Source organism: Saccopteryx leptura, chromosome 3 (genome assembly GCF_036850995.1).
Source record: "Saccopteryx leptura isolate mSacLep1 chromosome 3, mSacLep1_pri_phased_curated, whole genome shotgun sequence".
Taxonomy (NCBI): Eukaryota; Metazoa; Chordata; class Mammalia; order Chiroptera; family Emballonuridae; genus Saccopteryx; species Saccopteryx leptura.
In genome coordinates this window covers 14,955,755-14,968,736 of record NC_089505.1, presented here as the reverse complement: position 1 = coordinate 14,968,736, position 12,982 = coordinate 14,955,755, and the positions used below count along the sequence as shown (strand labels likewise).

The following is a 12,982-nucleotide window of genomic DNA, read 5'->3' as shown; positions in this document are numbered from 1 at the left end:
AAACAGCTTAGATCTTTCAAACTTTCCTTGTTTGAACATTCTTTCTTATCATCTGTGAGGTTGGGAGAATTCTAGCCTCTGGACAAGGAATTAAAATGAAAATAAACTCCAAAATAATATCTTCCCATTTTGTAAAGACTAAAGCTATTGATAAGATTCCAAAGTAAAATTTTATATCCTCTCTCCTTGGACTTTTAACCTCGCTCTTACACTCTTGTTTTAACTTCTGATAATTACAATTAAGACTTTAGAGGACAGGCAGTCCCCAGGTTATGAACAAGATAGGTTGTGTAGGTTTGAAAATGTCTAAGTATTTATATGCACAGAAATGTAAAAATAAATGCTATGGTAAGACAAGGGTCTAAATTGCATTTAATGAATAAATATACCTGTTCCAACTTACATACAAATTCAGCTTAAGAACACAACTACAGAACCTATCTCGTTTTAACCCAGCGATGGCCTGTAAGACATTTCTGTTCCTGATTCGGCTATCTGAGGAGTACCTTTAGACTTTCTGCTATAAAATATGAGGAACTTAATGCCGTCCCCCCTTTCCTCCCCTCTTTCTACTTCCCTTTTCTTATATCATAGTATTTACATGGTCATGGTTTGCCTTTAGGTTCTGTCCATACATTTAAACAAAATTAAAACAACATGATTGCATACATATTTTTATTATGGCTTTGCTCTTAGCACCTGATGCCGACACCATTACATTTCCATGGTGTCCCTCTTAAAAATGTGCAGCTGGGAACTGTCCATGGTCCTCCGGGTGCAGCCTGACCAGTTCAGGGTAGAGCACTGACCGTAGTGAAGCCCCGGACCACACTGGCCTCACGGGCAGCTACGTGCGTTGTCAGCTTGCATTGACTTTGTCAATAATGAGAATTTCAAGCTTAAGCTGATTTTTTACTGTTTCCTGGGGTCGGTGTTTCCACTGGGACAGCTCAGGTTTGGGAAGGTCTTGTAAAATGTCACTCTGCAGCTTCCGCTCCACTGGATCGTGAGCCCACACGGAACAGACTTTCTCCCTCCACATGATTATCTTTCAATGGCCTGAAGACATCGACAGGATAAATGCCCCAGTTCTCTTGTTGTTTTCTCTGAGAACATGGTTTCAAGACTTGCACTGTTCTCCGACCTAAACTCTGAATGTACTCTAGTACGGCTTTTCTCAAACCATCTGTGGGAAGGATGGGTTTTTCTTTATTTTCAATTCTTTGCTGACCAATACTTTTGTAAAAATCAATAAAATGACTTCACAGGAGAATTATTTTAAAAGACACAAAAAGCATAAGTCTACATGTTAAGTATCAGAAGCCACAGACATCTTTTGTCATCTTGGTTGGGTTGACGGCAGTGCTACTTGCGGGGGCTAATGTAAATTAAACTGTTCCTATGTTTTGCTTTTAAAGCACTTACATAGAAAACGAGTCTCACAAAGGATTGTTGACACCAGAAAAGTTTTTAAAGCCATTTCAGCAAGTTCAAGATATTTATTTGTAACTTGTATCCAAAATAAAGCAAGTGTTTTCAAAATCCATCTTCAATTGTTCATTTGTAGACAGTTTAAATTTTTATTTATTTATTGAGTTTTAGAGATAAGAGGAAGGGAGAGAGGGGGAGAGGAGAGAAAGAGAGAGAGTCAGGAGAGAGAAACATCAATGTGTCGTTCCACTTACCCATGCTGTCTTTGGTTGATCCTTGTTTGTACCCTGACCAGGGATCGAGCCCGTAACCTTGGCTATCTGGCCAGAGTCTGTAGAGAGTTTTATCCGTCTATTGTGTAAAGGTATAATTAGATTTACATTATCTTTTGATGGAAATTTAAATTGTTTTGACAAAATAAATGGATTGGGTTTGCTATACTTTTTACTTTGGGGTAGCAGTTGGCAAAACAACCTTAAACTCTCACATGCAGTGTGTTTCTATTGCACAACAAATAGGCAACTCAAGTACGTTGCTAGTTACATGCCAGTTTTACAAAGCCCGAGGGGTCTGTACCGTCTTCAAAGATTGATGTCAGTGCTCTCATCCACAGAAAGTGTCATGATAATTTCTGCAAGTCCATACTGCGCCTCCTGCCCTTCACCTGAGCAATGAATAAGCATTGTGCTGTCGTATACGGTTATTAAACAAGTTGTTACAATAAACAAAAAAATCAATGTCACATTGCTATAGAAATGACTAAACTCTTAACCTTAATTTCTGAAATTATCTTGTTGGGACTGGGAACAGAGAGTTGCAGGGGGCACAGCAGTGTGTTATTCATATTTTGAATCGCACTGTTCTAGGAGGGTTTTTCTCTAAATTAAAATTTGTATCCCAGAACCAAATGCAAACTTCAGGTTTAGTTTAGTTCAAGGGAGATGGAAACAGGGAAAAAGAAAGAGCAGGACATCATCTCCCTTATTCTGGATACTTTACTTCTACTAATGCAGCCTAAGTGTAGCGTGTATGTGTGTACATTCCTGTCACTATTGGCAGAACTATAAACAGACCAAAATTCCCCGGATGTTTCCAGAGTTGCCACCGTTCCCTCACATCTTCCTCCCACTTCTGCCCACCTGCTCGGTTCCCTGCTCCAGGGATGGCCAGAGTTGGCAGTTGCCTGCGCACATTTGTGGAGAGATTCTCTTTCTGATGTAGGTACAAATGGTTAGGCACCTGACTAATATAAAAGGAGAGCCTTTATATCAGTGTGTAGAAAGCTTCCTCAGTTCCTTTTAAGACTACATGATGTTCTATGGAATGGATGCTTCCTATTTGTTTAACCCGTCATGTATCGATGAATATCCATGTAGTGCCTAATCTTTTGCTGTATTATAATTGAAAAACTTTGCACATACCTTATTTTCCATGTTTAGTAATCTACAGGTATATTTTCAGGCCCGGAATTGCAAGACCACAGGATATGTGCATACTCAATTTGCTCCATATTTTGGTGCAAATATGTACCTCTCACACTTCAGACTTCTACCCCCGTGTAGAGAGTGCCTGTTTGGGGCGACTTCTGAGTTTGTTTGTTCACCAGCTGGGTTTTCATTTCACAAAATCTATCCAGGGTTGGAAGATGAAGCTGGAGCCTGAGGTTCCCCCCCCCCCACCACGATTAGTCATTGAGTTTTTGAGAGGCAATTTGATCTCATGCATATCCAGATCCATGCAACAGTTAGCAACATTATAATAGGAATCAACTGTATTTTAAAAACACAAACCTTTGAATGGTTTCATTTCTTTCTTTTTTAAATTTTAATTTATTGTGTTTACATAGATTCTAGTGTCCCCCCCCAATGCATCCCCCCTCCCCTGTATTCCCCACAACATCCCCCTTTAGTTTCATTTCTTCATGCATTTAATTGGGAATTAATGCAGACATGCATTGAATCACTCACTTCATTGGGAATTAACGCAGACATGTATTTAATTAAGAAGCTAAATTGAATGCGAAAATCATAGCAGTTCCAGTCGTTTTTGTTAAAAGTACTTGCAAAGGGATCATGGTTCATTTGTTGTATCGGTAGGACTGAATTTAAAGATTTTGTTAGTTAAAAACAAATTTTAGTCACGTGATCCTAGTCTCTCCAGGGAGTCTATAGGGCTTGACCTCATTTGCAAATGCGATTTCCTCTGTGGAGGTCAGCCCTGCATTCTCTCAGAGGGAGCTCCTCGTTTCTCGTCCTGCGTGTCAGTGTGGTCTGACAGCAGGCTCGAGGTCCTGGCCGACGACACTGATGTCACATTACTTCAGTGGATCCTTGAGGTAGCCATGCGACCAGCCTGCACTCTGGCCGCTTCCTCCTGATAGCTCTATAGGTAATTGCATTTGCGGTCTGAGGCCATCTGTGTCCAGGAGATCAGCCCAGTGCCCCTGGGTTCTGAAGTGCTTAATCAGAGCTCCGGGAGAGTGGCTGTCCCCAAGGCCTTGTCACCGGCTCGCCAGTTCTGCCTTTCATACAAGAAGCAGTGACTAGTTCACTGGGCCGAAATGTGTCCAGGGAAGAAATCGGACCTGCTGCTGTGTGCCACTGTGTTCGAGGATCACAGCTGAATTTTCGGATTTTTGCTGGACATGTGTTGGTGCTCTGCATCTGTTTGTGTTGGCTCTTGTCTCTAAGGCAGTGACACATGGTCTGGTATTAGGGTGGAAAACAGTCCTCAGAGCCAGTTGGGTTGTGTATTTCAGACTGATAGTAAGTCTATAGTACTCAAGTGTCTGATTGATTTTTTGTGTATTTTGAGGACCTTTGTAAATATTTGATTAAAAATACCACTGTGGCCTGACCAGGCGGTGGTGCAGTGGATAGAGCGTTGAACTGGGATGCCGAGGACCCAGGTTCGAGACCTTCAGGTCGCCAGTTTGAGCGCGGGCTCATCTGGTTTGAGCAAAAAGCTCACCAGCTTGGACCCGAGGTCTCTGGTTCAAGCAAGGGGTTACTCGGTCTGCTGAAGGCCCACGGTCAAGGCACATATGAGAAAGCAATCAATGAACAATTAAGGTATCACAACGAAAAACTGATGATTGATGCTTCTCATCTCTCTCCGTTCTTGTCTGTCTGTCCCTATCTATCCCTCTCTCTGACTCTCTCTCTCTGTCTCTGTAAAAACAAAACAAAACAAAAAAACAAACAAACAAAAAAAACAACCACTGTGTGGAATCTAGTGAACACAATAACCTGAGGACCAAAATAGAAACAGAGGTAGGGCCTCAGGGAACAGATGGACAGCTGTCAGAGGGGAGGGGAAGTGGGGATGGGATCAGAGAAGGTGAAGGGATTAGTCAAATTATATATATGTAACATGTAGATGCAGAAAACAGGGTAGCAAGTCCTAGAGGGAGAGGGGGGATGGAGGGGGGCAGAGGGGGTGAAATGGGGTGGAAAGAGGCTGCATGGGACATGGGGGGCACAGTGTAGAGGGGTGAGGGTGTTATATTGAGTGGCACACTCGAAACCATCTCAACACAATAAATTAAAAATTAAAACATCATCTTATTGGCTATGGAAACACCTCTATTTTGCATTAGAGGTTTTCTTTTAATATAAAAATAAATATTGAATATTCCATAGGGTTTTAGATCTGAGGGGATTAGAATTGACTTCTATCCCTGCATCATCCAATTTGGAACCTCGGTTTTCTAACCACACGTCAGGATTGTCATTTCCAAGTAAAATACAGGCCTCACTTGTTACCGCCAGCGCTGATGCTGGTCACTGTGATTGGGCAGCTAGGGCATTACTATCTGAAAAGAAATCTGTAAAGTGTTAAAATATTGTATTTGTGAGAAAGGGTCCTGGACTCTTTGCTGTAAGGGCCGAGATTTCATCAGCAGCAGTAGCGGAGCCTCTTTGCAGAGAGGACGAGGTTAGACAGGGGCTGGGGACACAAAGCTGTTGCTTTAAAAGCAAAGCATTTCACAAAATAGGTTCCCTAATACTCGGTGACTTTTATTTCAAATTGATGCCTGAGACTTCCTTGATTTAAAAAAAAAAAATCACTAGAAGGAAAAAAAAAAAGTAAGGCATTCTCTCTCTCTCTCTCTCTCTCTCTCTAAATTAAAAGTAGGAAGTTGCATTTCAAGCAGTATATGCATTTTTTTGTCTCCATGCTGTTGGTGGAGATAAATTTCTTTTAAAGTTCAGTTTTTATGCAAAAGGGATTACTGCATTTTAACTAGCAGCCTGCGATGTTACTAGCTAGTTTAGATGCAGAATCTGTTATTCAAAGCAATTGTTTGATTATTGCTGTTTTGATTCTGACATACTATTTAAAAAAAAAACCAAAAAAATTTTGTCAGGTAAGTAGGCTGCAATACTATAGCAATGCTGGTTAGCCAACTGCTTAATCTTACTTACTGTGAGCTCGTGTATTTTGGAACTTAATGTTGACAAGTATTTTTTTTTTAAGATGGATTTTAAAGGGGCCCTTTTTACATCTCTTTGGACCATTCTAGGTTCTGGTAAATAGAAGTAGGTGCGCAGGTAACCTTCCCTTTGCTCCTCATTGTTTTTATGAACCTAATAATACAAATTCCATTCTTTAAAATTATTATTCTCAGAATGGTGGTTTATCTCCCTCTACCCTTCATTCTCCAACCCAGCAAATGGCCAGCAATTTCTGGTTCTTTCTTCAGCTCCCATTGGTGTTAGTTTGTCTTTATGAGAAAAGGGGATGTACAGGCGATGAATATCGAAAGAAAGACCTTTCTCTCCTTTGAGCCATGATGTTTCCATGAGAATGCTAGTCTGTTATTTAGAACAGTATCAAAGAGACACCTTCATTCAAATAATTTTTAGTGTCTAGGTGGGACTCTGAGGGTTTACTGTTTACTCAAAATCAATTTCCCTGTATGCCAAGCTTGAGAACACATAGTTAGAGGTGGGTTGAATCTACGGGTATGGTAGTTAATGGTTTATTTTGATTCACTCTTCCCAGGGGTCCACATATAAAAGGTTTATATGTCAACTTCTGTTTTTTCCTAGCCTTTATATTTGACATCTCCTCTTCTTTAGACACCTACATTTACCTGGCATCACCTTTACAATCGAATAACTTTGTGAAGAGCTGGTAGGGAATTTAGTCTTTAAAACGGAATGAAGGTTGAACCCTAATTCCTTGAAAAGCGAAGGTAGGCGTCCCTCGTTGGCTGCTAATGGTTCCATCTCCACTTGATGCGATTGTTTCAGGACTTGCTCAATGCTGTGGAGGCGAAGGAAGCCCTCGAGAGGGAAGTTCAAGTGTCCCAGGAACGGCTGCTCGCTGGCCAGCGGGCCTGGGACGCCTCGAGGCAGGAGCTGAGCCTCTGGAAGAAAGGCTCCTGCGAGCTGGAGAGAAGCCTGGAGGCCAGCCTGGAGGCGGCCACCACCTCGAAGAGCCAGTACTCCGCCTTCAGGGAGAAAGTCGCAGCCCTCCTGCGGGGCGGCGTGGGCGTGACGGGGGCTGCGGAAGAGGCCATTTTGCAGAGGATCCGAGAGATGGGCAGCCAGGAAGAGAGCCGGAAAAGGGTGAGTGGGTCTTAAGGACAGTTACCTCCTTCCTGAGCACACCCAGGTAAGACAGCTGTCTGAGTTAGAAGTATCATTTAAATGTGGTCTTATATCTTTCAGTTACATATGTAGACTTACAAAGCCTGGAGAGCCACGCACATGATTGCTAAGTACATGGTGGTTTTTGGAGTCAGACCTCCTAGGCTGGTCCTGTCTCTACTGCATACTCACTTGCTCCAGGTGTGACCTGGGGAAGGTGCCTGAGATTCTGTTTACTCACCATCTGTACAGGGACAGCCCACAGTCCACAGCCCTTCTCTGAAGCCCCTAGGATCCAATATATTTTTGACTTCAGAATTTTCTAGTTTAGAAAAGTAACAGAGAAAGCAGTCTTACACATTCCCCCTCAGTGAGGCCAGAGACAGACCCAGTAATCTATCACATTCATCGTCCTGCAGCAGAGCCTGTGTCTCCTTCACCACGTGTCACACACCGAGAGTATGAAAAGTCTCAGGTCACAGGAGACAAGAAGGCCATGGAGTAGGTGGATGTTCCAACTTGCACCTCCCAGAACCAAAGTGGATTACAACTTAATTTTGAGAACAGTTACCTTGAAAGACCAACTTTGGACTAAGCTAAGAGGATTCTGCAGCCAAGGACCAACAAAGAACCCACACTGAGACTAGTAGGAAAGGCAGAGATGCAGAAAGGGCTGCCCTGCTCCCGGGAGTGGGCGGCAGCCCGGAGGGACTCTCGTGGTGGGGAGGATTGCCCGGCGGGTTGTGGTCCTCAGCCCCAGAGCTGCAGTCCCAGCCTAGAGCCCTGGAGCCCGGCAGGGTCGAGCAGACTGGATTTGGCTGAGAAAGGAGCCTAGATACTGTTGAGAGAAGGACACAGAACTCTTGGACCCAGGCCTCGTATTAAAGGGACTGCACGGAGAGCCTCGCTCACAGCCACCTGCCCGGGGCCCCAGGTGTGGGGAGTGCTGGGAGGACTGCAGCTGCCAGGGGAGTGTGGTCTTGGAGGCACAGGGGGAGCACTTTGAGGGATGGACAACCTGACCCCTGGGCTGAAACACGCCCAAATCTAAAGTGAACATTTTTCCTCGGAGCAACAACACCAGCAAAGGGAAGAGATGACCCCGCCCACCCGAGGCTCTCCTGCTGCGGTCAGAACAAAGAGGCGCGTAGAGGCAGGCAGCACGTGAGGGACACAGGTAGTGAGTGCTGGGGTCTGAGCTATGCTGTCCCCCCATGCTGCTGAGTGCTCGCTGGGGGTGGGCAGGCCAGCGGTGGCAGGGCTCGGCTGTAGGAGCCCGGGCGGTCTGCGCGGGCACGTGCAAGCCTTCCCACTGAGGCGGGAGTCCTGGCGGCCGCTGTGAAGGTTGGAGTGAGTGCACAAGCCTGCCCTCGGCTGAGCCCGGGCAACTGCAGAGGTGAGAGTGGCCAGGAGCCACAGTGGCCTCTGTGGAGGTCCGACCTCGCACACAATCCCACCCACCCATGGAGGAGGAGGGGGCCCTGACGACAGCAGAGGTGGTCCCAGTGGCTGTGCATGGGCCTGCCTGTGGAGGCACAGACCACAGTGGCTGCTGTGGAGGTCTGAGCTCGTGCGCAATCATGCCTGCAGCGTGAGCCCGCTCTTGGCGGCGGCTGGGGCCCTGGTGACCTCGGGAATGGTCTAAGTGGGTGCATGTGGGCCCACCAGGGGTGGGGGAAGCTGTGGCGGATGCGGAAGTGGGCTGGCACCGGCAGCGCCAGAGCCCAAATGCCTGAGGTGACAACAGCAGTGGCTGGGGGGTGGCAGACAGACCATACATCAGGAGCACAGAGGCCACACCCACTGGACCCCTAAGACCACACCCTTCTGAGTGCTGGAAAAGAAGAAAAAAAACGAAATAAAATGAAATAAATAAAATGTCTGGATAGAAAGACATCTGAGGCTAAGGGGCAAGCCACATTCAATACTGTACCTAATCACTGAATTACAGTACTGAGTCCAACAAGTAGCCAGCAATAAGAGGCAGCAGAAAGCAGATCTCAGGGGAACTTGAACTTTTAAAGGAACTTCCCCTGGACCAAGAGTAGATAAAAGCTAGCCTAGGAGTGCAACTGATACTTATAACAGCACTTGGGCCCAGCAGAGGCAGCCACATGATCTGGATCACCTGTAGCTCCAAAAAGGTTGATAACAGCCAGTCATTGGCAGTGACTCTCATTGATCTGCACCAGGCTCCGGCCAGGGAGGTTCAAGACAGGCACATCTAGTGGCCAGATAGGGAGAGCATCAATTCAGGACCTAACAACCCTTGTTAGAGTGGTGGCTTAAGGAAGGGATCCTCACACCTGACCCAGCTAAGACATAAAAAATGCTGACACAAATAGCAAAAAGAATAGTGATAGCAGATAAGTAGTCCATGGCAGATTACAAACAACAGCTGATGCCAACCCAAGAAGACCTAGAAACAACACAACTGAGAATTGGAGGCAGACAATACCACCCTAGACTCAGCTAGCTACACAAACAACACACCCAAAAGAAGAGTGTATACACAGACAAAATGGAAGAAAAAGAAATGTGGTCCAAATGAATCAACAAGAGAAATCCCCAGAAAAAGAACTGAATGAGATGGAAATAACCAAATTATTGGATGCAGAGTTTAAAATAATGATTGTTAGGATGCTCAAAGATCTTAGCACAACAATGGATGGATAAAATGAACACCTAAATAAAGAGATAACAAGCATGAGAAAAAACAATGAAATCATAAAAAAGAACCAGACAGAAATGACAAACACAGTATCGGAAATGAAGACTACACTAGAAGGAATTAAAAGCAGGCTGGGTGAAGCAGAGGATTAAATCAGTGACTTAGAGTACAAGATAAGCGAAAGCATGGAAGCAGAACAGTAAAAAGAAAAAAAGGATCAAAAGTCTGAGGAAACTCTAAGAAAGCTCTGTGACAACATGAAGAGAAACAATATCCACATAATAGGGGTTCCTGAAGGAGAAGAGAAAGAACAAGGGATAAAAAACCTGATTGAAGAAATTATAGCTGAAAATATCCCTAAATTGATGTAGGAAAGAGTCACACAGGTTCAAGAAGCAGAGAAAACCCCATTAAAAAAGAACCCAAAGAGACCCACACCAAGACACATCATAATCAAAGTACCAAAGCTAAGAGATAGAGAAAGAATACTAAAAGCTGCAAGAGAAAAGAAGTCAATCACCTACAAAGGAACCGCCCTAAGGATGATATCTGACTTTTCAACAGAAACACTTGAAGCTAGAAGGGAATGGCAAGAAATATTCAAAGTAATGCAGAACAAGAACCTACAACCAAGACTTCTTTATCCAGCAAGGCTTCGTTTAAGATTGAAGGTGAAATAAAAAGCTTCCCAGACAAACAAACAAACAAACAAACAAAAACAACCCCCCCTCCAAAAAAAACCCTCAAGGAATTTATCACAACCAAACCAATGCTGCAAGAAATGTTAAGGGGCCTGCTATAGACACAATAAAGCGGGGGGGAAAATCTAGTAAAAGAGGAATGCATATTTAAAGAAAAAAATGGCAATAAACAAGTACATATCAATAATAACATTATACTGAGCAAAATAAGTAAATCAGAAAAAACTAAGAACTATATGATTCCATACATAGGTGGGACATAAAAATGAGACTCAGAGACATGGACAAGAGTGTGGGGAAGGAGAGGAAGGGGGTTAGGGGAGGGGAGGGGAGGGGCACAAAGAAAACCAGTTAGAAAGCGATGGAAGACAATTGGACTTTGGGTGATGGGAATGCAGCATAATCAAATGTCAAAATAACCTAGAGATGTTTTCTCTGAACATATGTACCCTGATTTATCAATGTCACCCCATTAAAATTAATAATTAAAAAAGATGACGATAAAAAAATGTAAATGGATTAAATGCTCCAATGAAAAGACATAGGGTGGCTGAATGGATAGGAAAACAGGACCCATACATATGCTGTCTACAAGAGACCCATTTCAAAACAAAAGATACATATAGACTGAAAGTAAAACGATGGAAAAAAATATTTCATGCATAATGGAAATGAAAAAAAAAAAGCTGGGGTAGCAATACTTACATCTGACAAAATAGACTTTAAAACAAAGTCTATTGTAAGGGATAAATAAGGTCACTATATAATGATAAAGGGAACAATCCAACAGGAAGAGATAACCATTATAAATATCTATGCTCCTAATATAGGAGCACCTAAATATATAAAGCAGACTCTGATGGATATAAAGGGTGAGATCAACAGCAATACTATAATAGTAGGGGATTTCAATACCCCACTAACATCACTGGATAGTTCCTCAAGAAAGAAAATTAACAAAGAAACAGCAGAATTAAGGGACATACTAGATCAACTGGATTTAATAGATATCTTCAGAACTTTTCACCCTAAAGCAGCAGAATATACATTCTTTTCAAGTGCTCATGATACATTCTCTAGGATAGACCACATATTAGGGCATAAAGCTAGTCTCAACAAATCTAAGAAGATTGAAATCATATCAAGCATCTTCTCTGACCACAGTGGCGTGAAACTAGAAATCAAGTACAACAGAAAAACTGAAAAACACTCAAACACTTGGAAACTAAACAGCGTGTTATTAAATAATGAGTAGATCAACAATGAGATCAAGGAAGAAATAAAAAATTTCCTTGAAACAAATGAAAATGAGCATACAGCAACTCAAAATCTATGGGACACAGCAAAAGCAGTCCTGAGAGGGAAGTTCATAGCGCTACAGGCATACCTTAAGAAGCTAGAAAAGGCTCAAATAAACAACTTAACCCTACATCTAAAAGAACTAGAAAAAGAACAGCATGTAAAGCCCAGAGGAAGTAGAAGAAAATAAAGATCAGAGTGGAAATAAATGACATAGAGACTAAAAATACAATACAGAGGATCAATGAAACCAAGAGCTGGTTCTTTGAAAAGGTAAACAAGATCGATGAACCCTTAGCCAGACTCACCAAGAAAGAAAGAGAGAGGACTCAAATAAATAAAATTAGAAATGAGAGTGGAGAAGTAACAATTGACACACCAGAAATACAAAGGATTGTAAGAAAATACTATGAAGAACTATATGCCAAAAAATTAGACAACCTAGGTGAAATGGAAAAATTCCTTGAAAAATACAGTCTTTCAAAAATCAATTTGGAAGAATCAGAAAACCTAAATAGACTGATTACAGCAAATGAGATTGCAACAGTTATCAAAAAACTCCCAACAAACAAAAGCCTTGGGCCAGATGGCTTTACAGGCAAATTCTACCAAACATTCAAAGAAGAACTAACTCCTATCCTTCTCAAGCTATTTCAAAAAATTCAAGAGGAGGGAAAACTTCCAAGCTTCTTTTATGAGGCGAGCATAATTCCAAAATCAGGCAAAGACAGCACAAAGAAAGAAAACTATAGGCCAATAACCCTGATGAATTTACATGCTAAAATTCTCAAAAAAATATTAGCAAACAGGATACAGCAGTACATGAAAAAAAATCATACATCATGATCAAGTGGGATTTATTCTGGGGAGGCAAGGCTGGTACAACATTCTCAAATCAATCAATGTGATTCATCACATAAACAAAAGGAAGGAAAAAAACCACTTGATAATATCAAGAGATACAGGAAAAGCATATGATAAAATCCAAGCACCCATTTATGATCAAAACTCTCAGCAAAGTGGGAATACAGGGAACATACCTCAACATGATAAAGGCCATCTATGACAGACCCACAGCCAACATCATACTCAATGGGCAAAATTTAAAAGCAATCCCCTTAAGATCAGGAACAAGGCAGGGGTGCACCCTTTCACCACTCTTATTCAATATAGTTCTGAAAGTCTGAGCCACAGCAATAAGACAAGAAGAAGAAATAAAAGGCAACCAGATTGGAAAAGAAGAAGTGAAAATATCATTATTTGCTGATGATATGATACTGCAC

General features: G+C 42.6%; 1 protein-coding gene across 1 annotated transcript in view; it reads left to right on the top strand.

The window, feature by feature from the left end:
- CCDC170 (coiled-coil domain containing 170) overlaps window positions 1-12,982 on the top strand; it is a 112,406-nt gene that overhangs the window by 50,955 nt on the left and 48,469 nt on the right. The window contains exon 6 of the mRNA XM_066372988.1: window positions 6,690-7,007. Coding sequence (XP_066229085.1) covers window positions 6,690-7,007 — 318 coding nt within the window. The remainder of the gene's footprint in view (window positions 1-6,689; window positions 7,008-12,982) is intronic.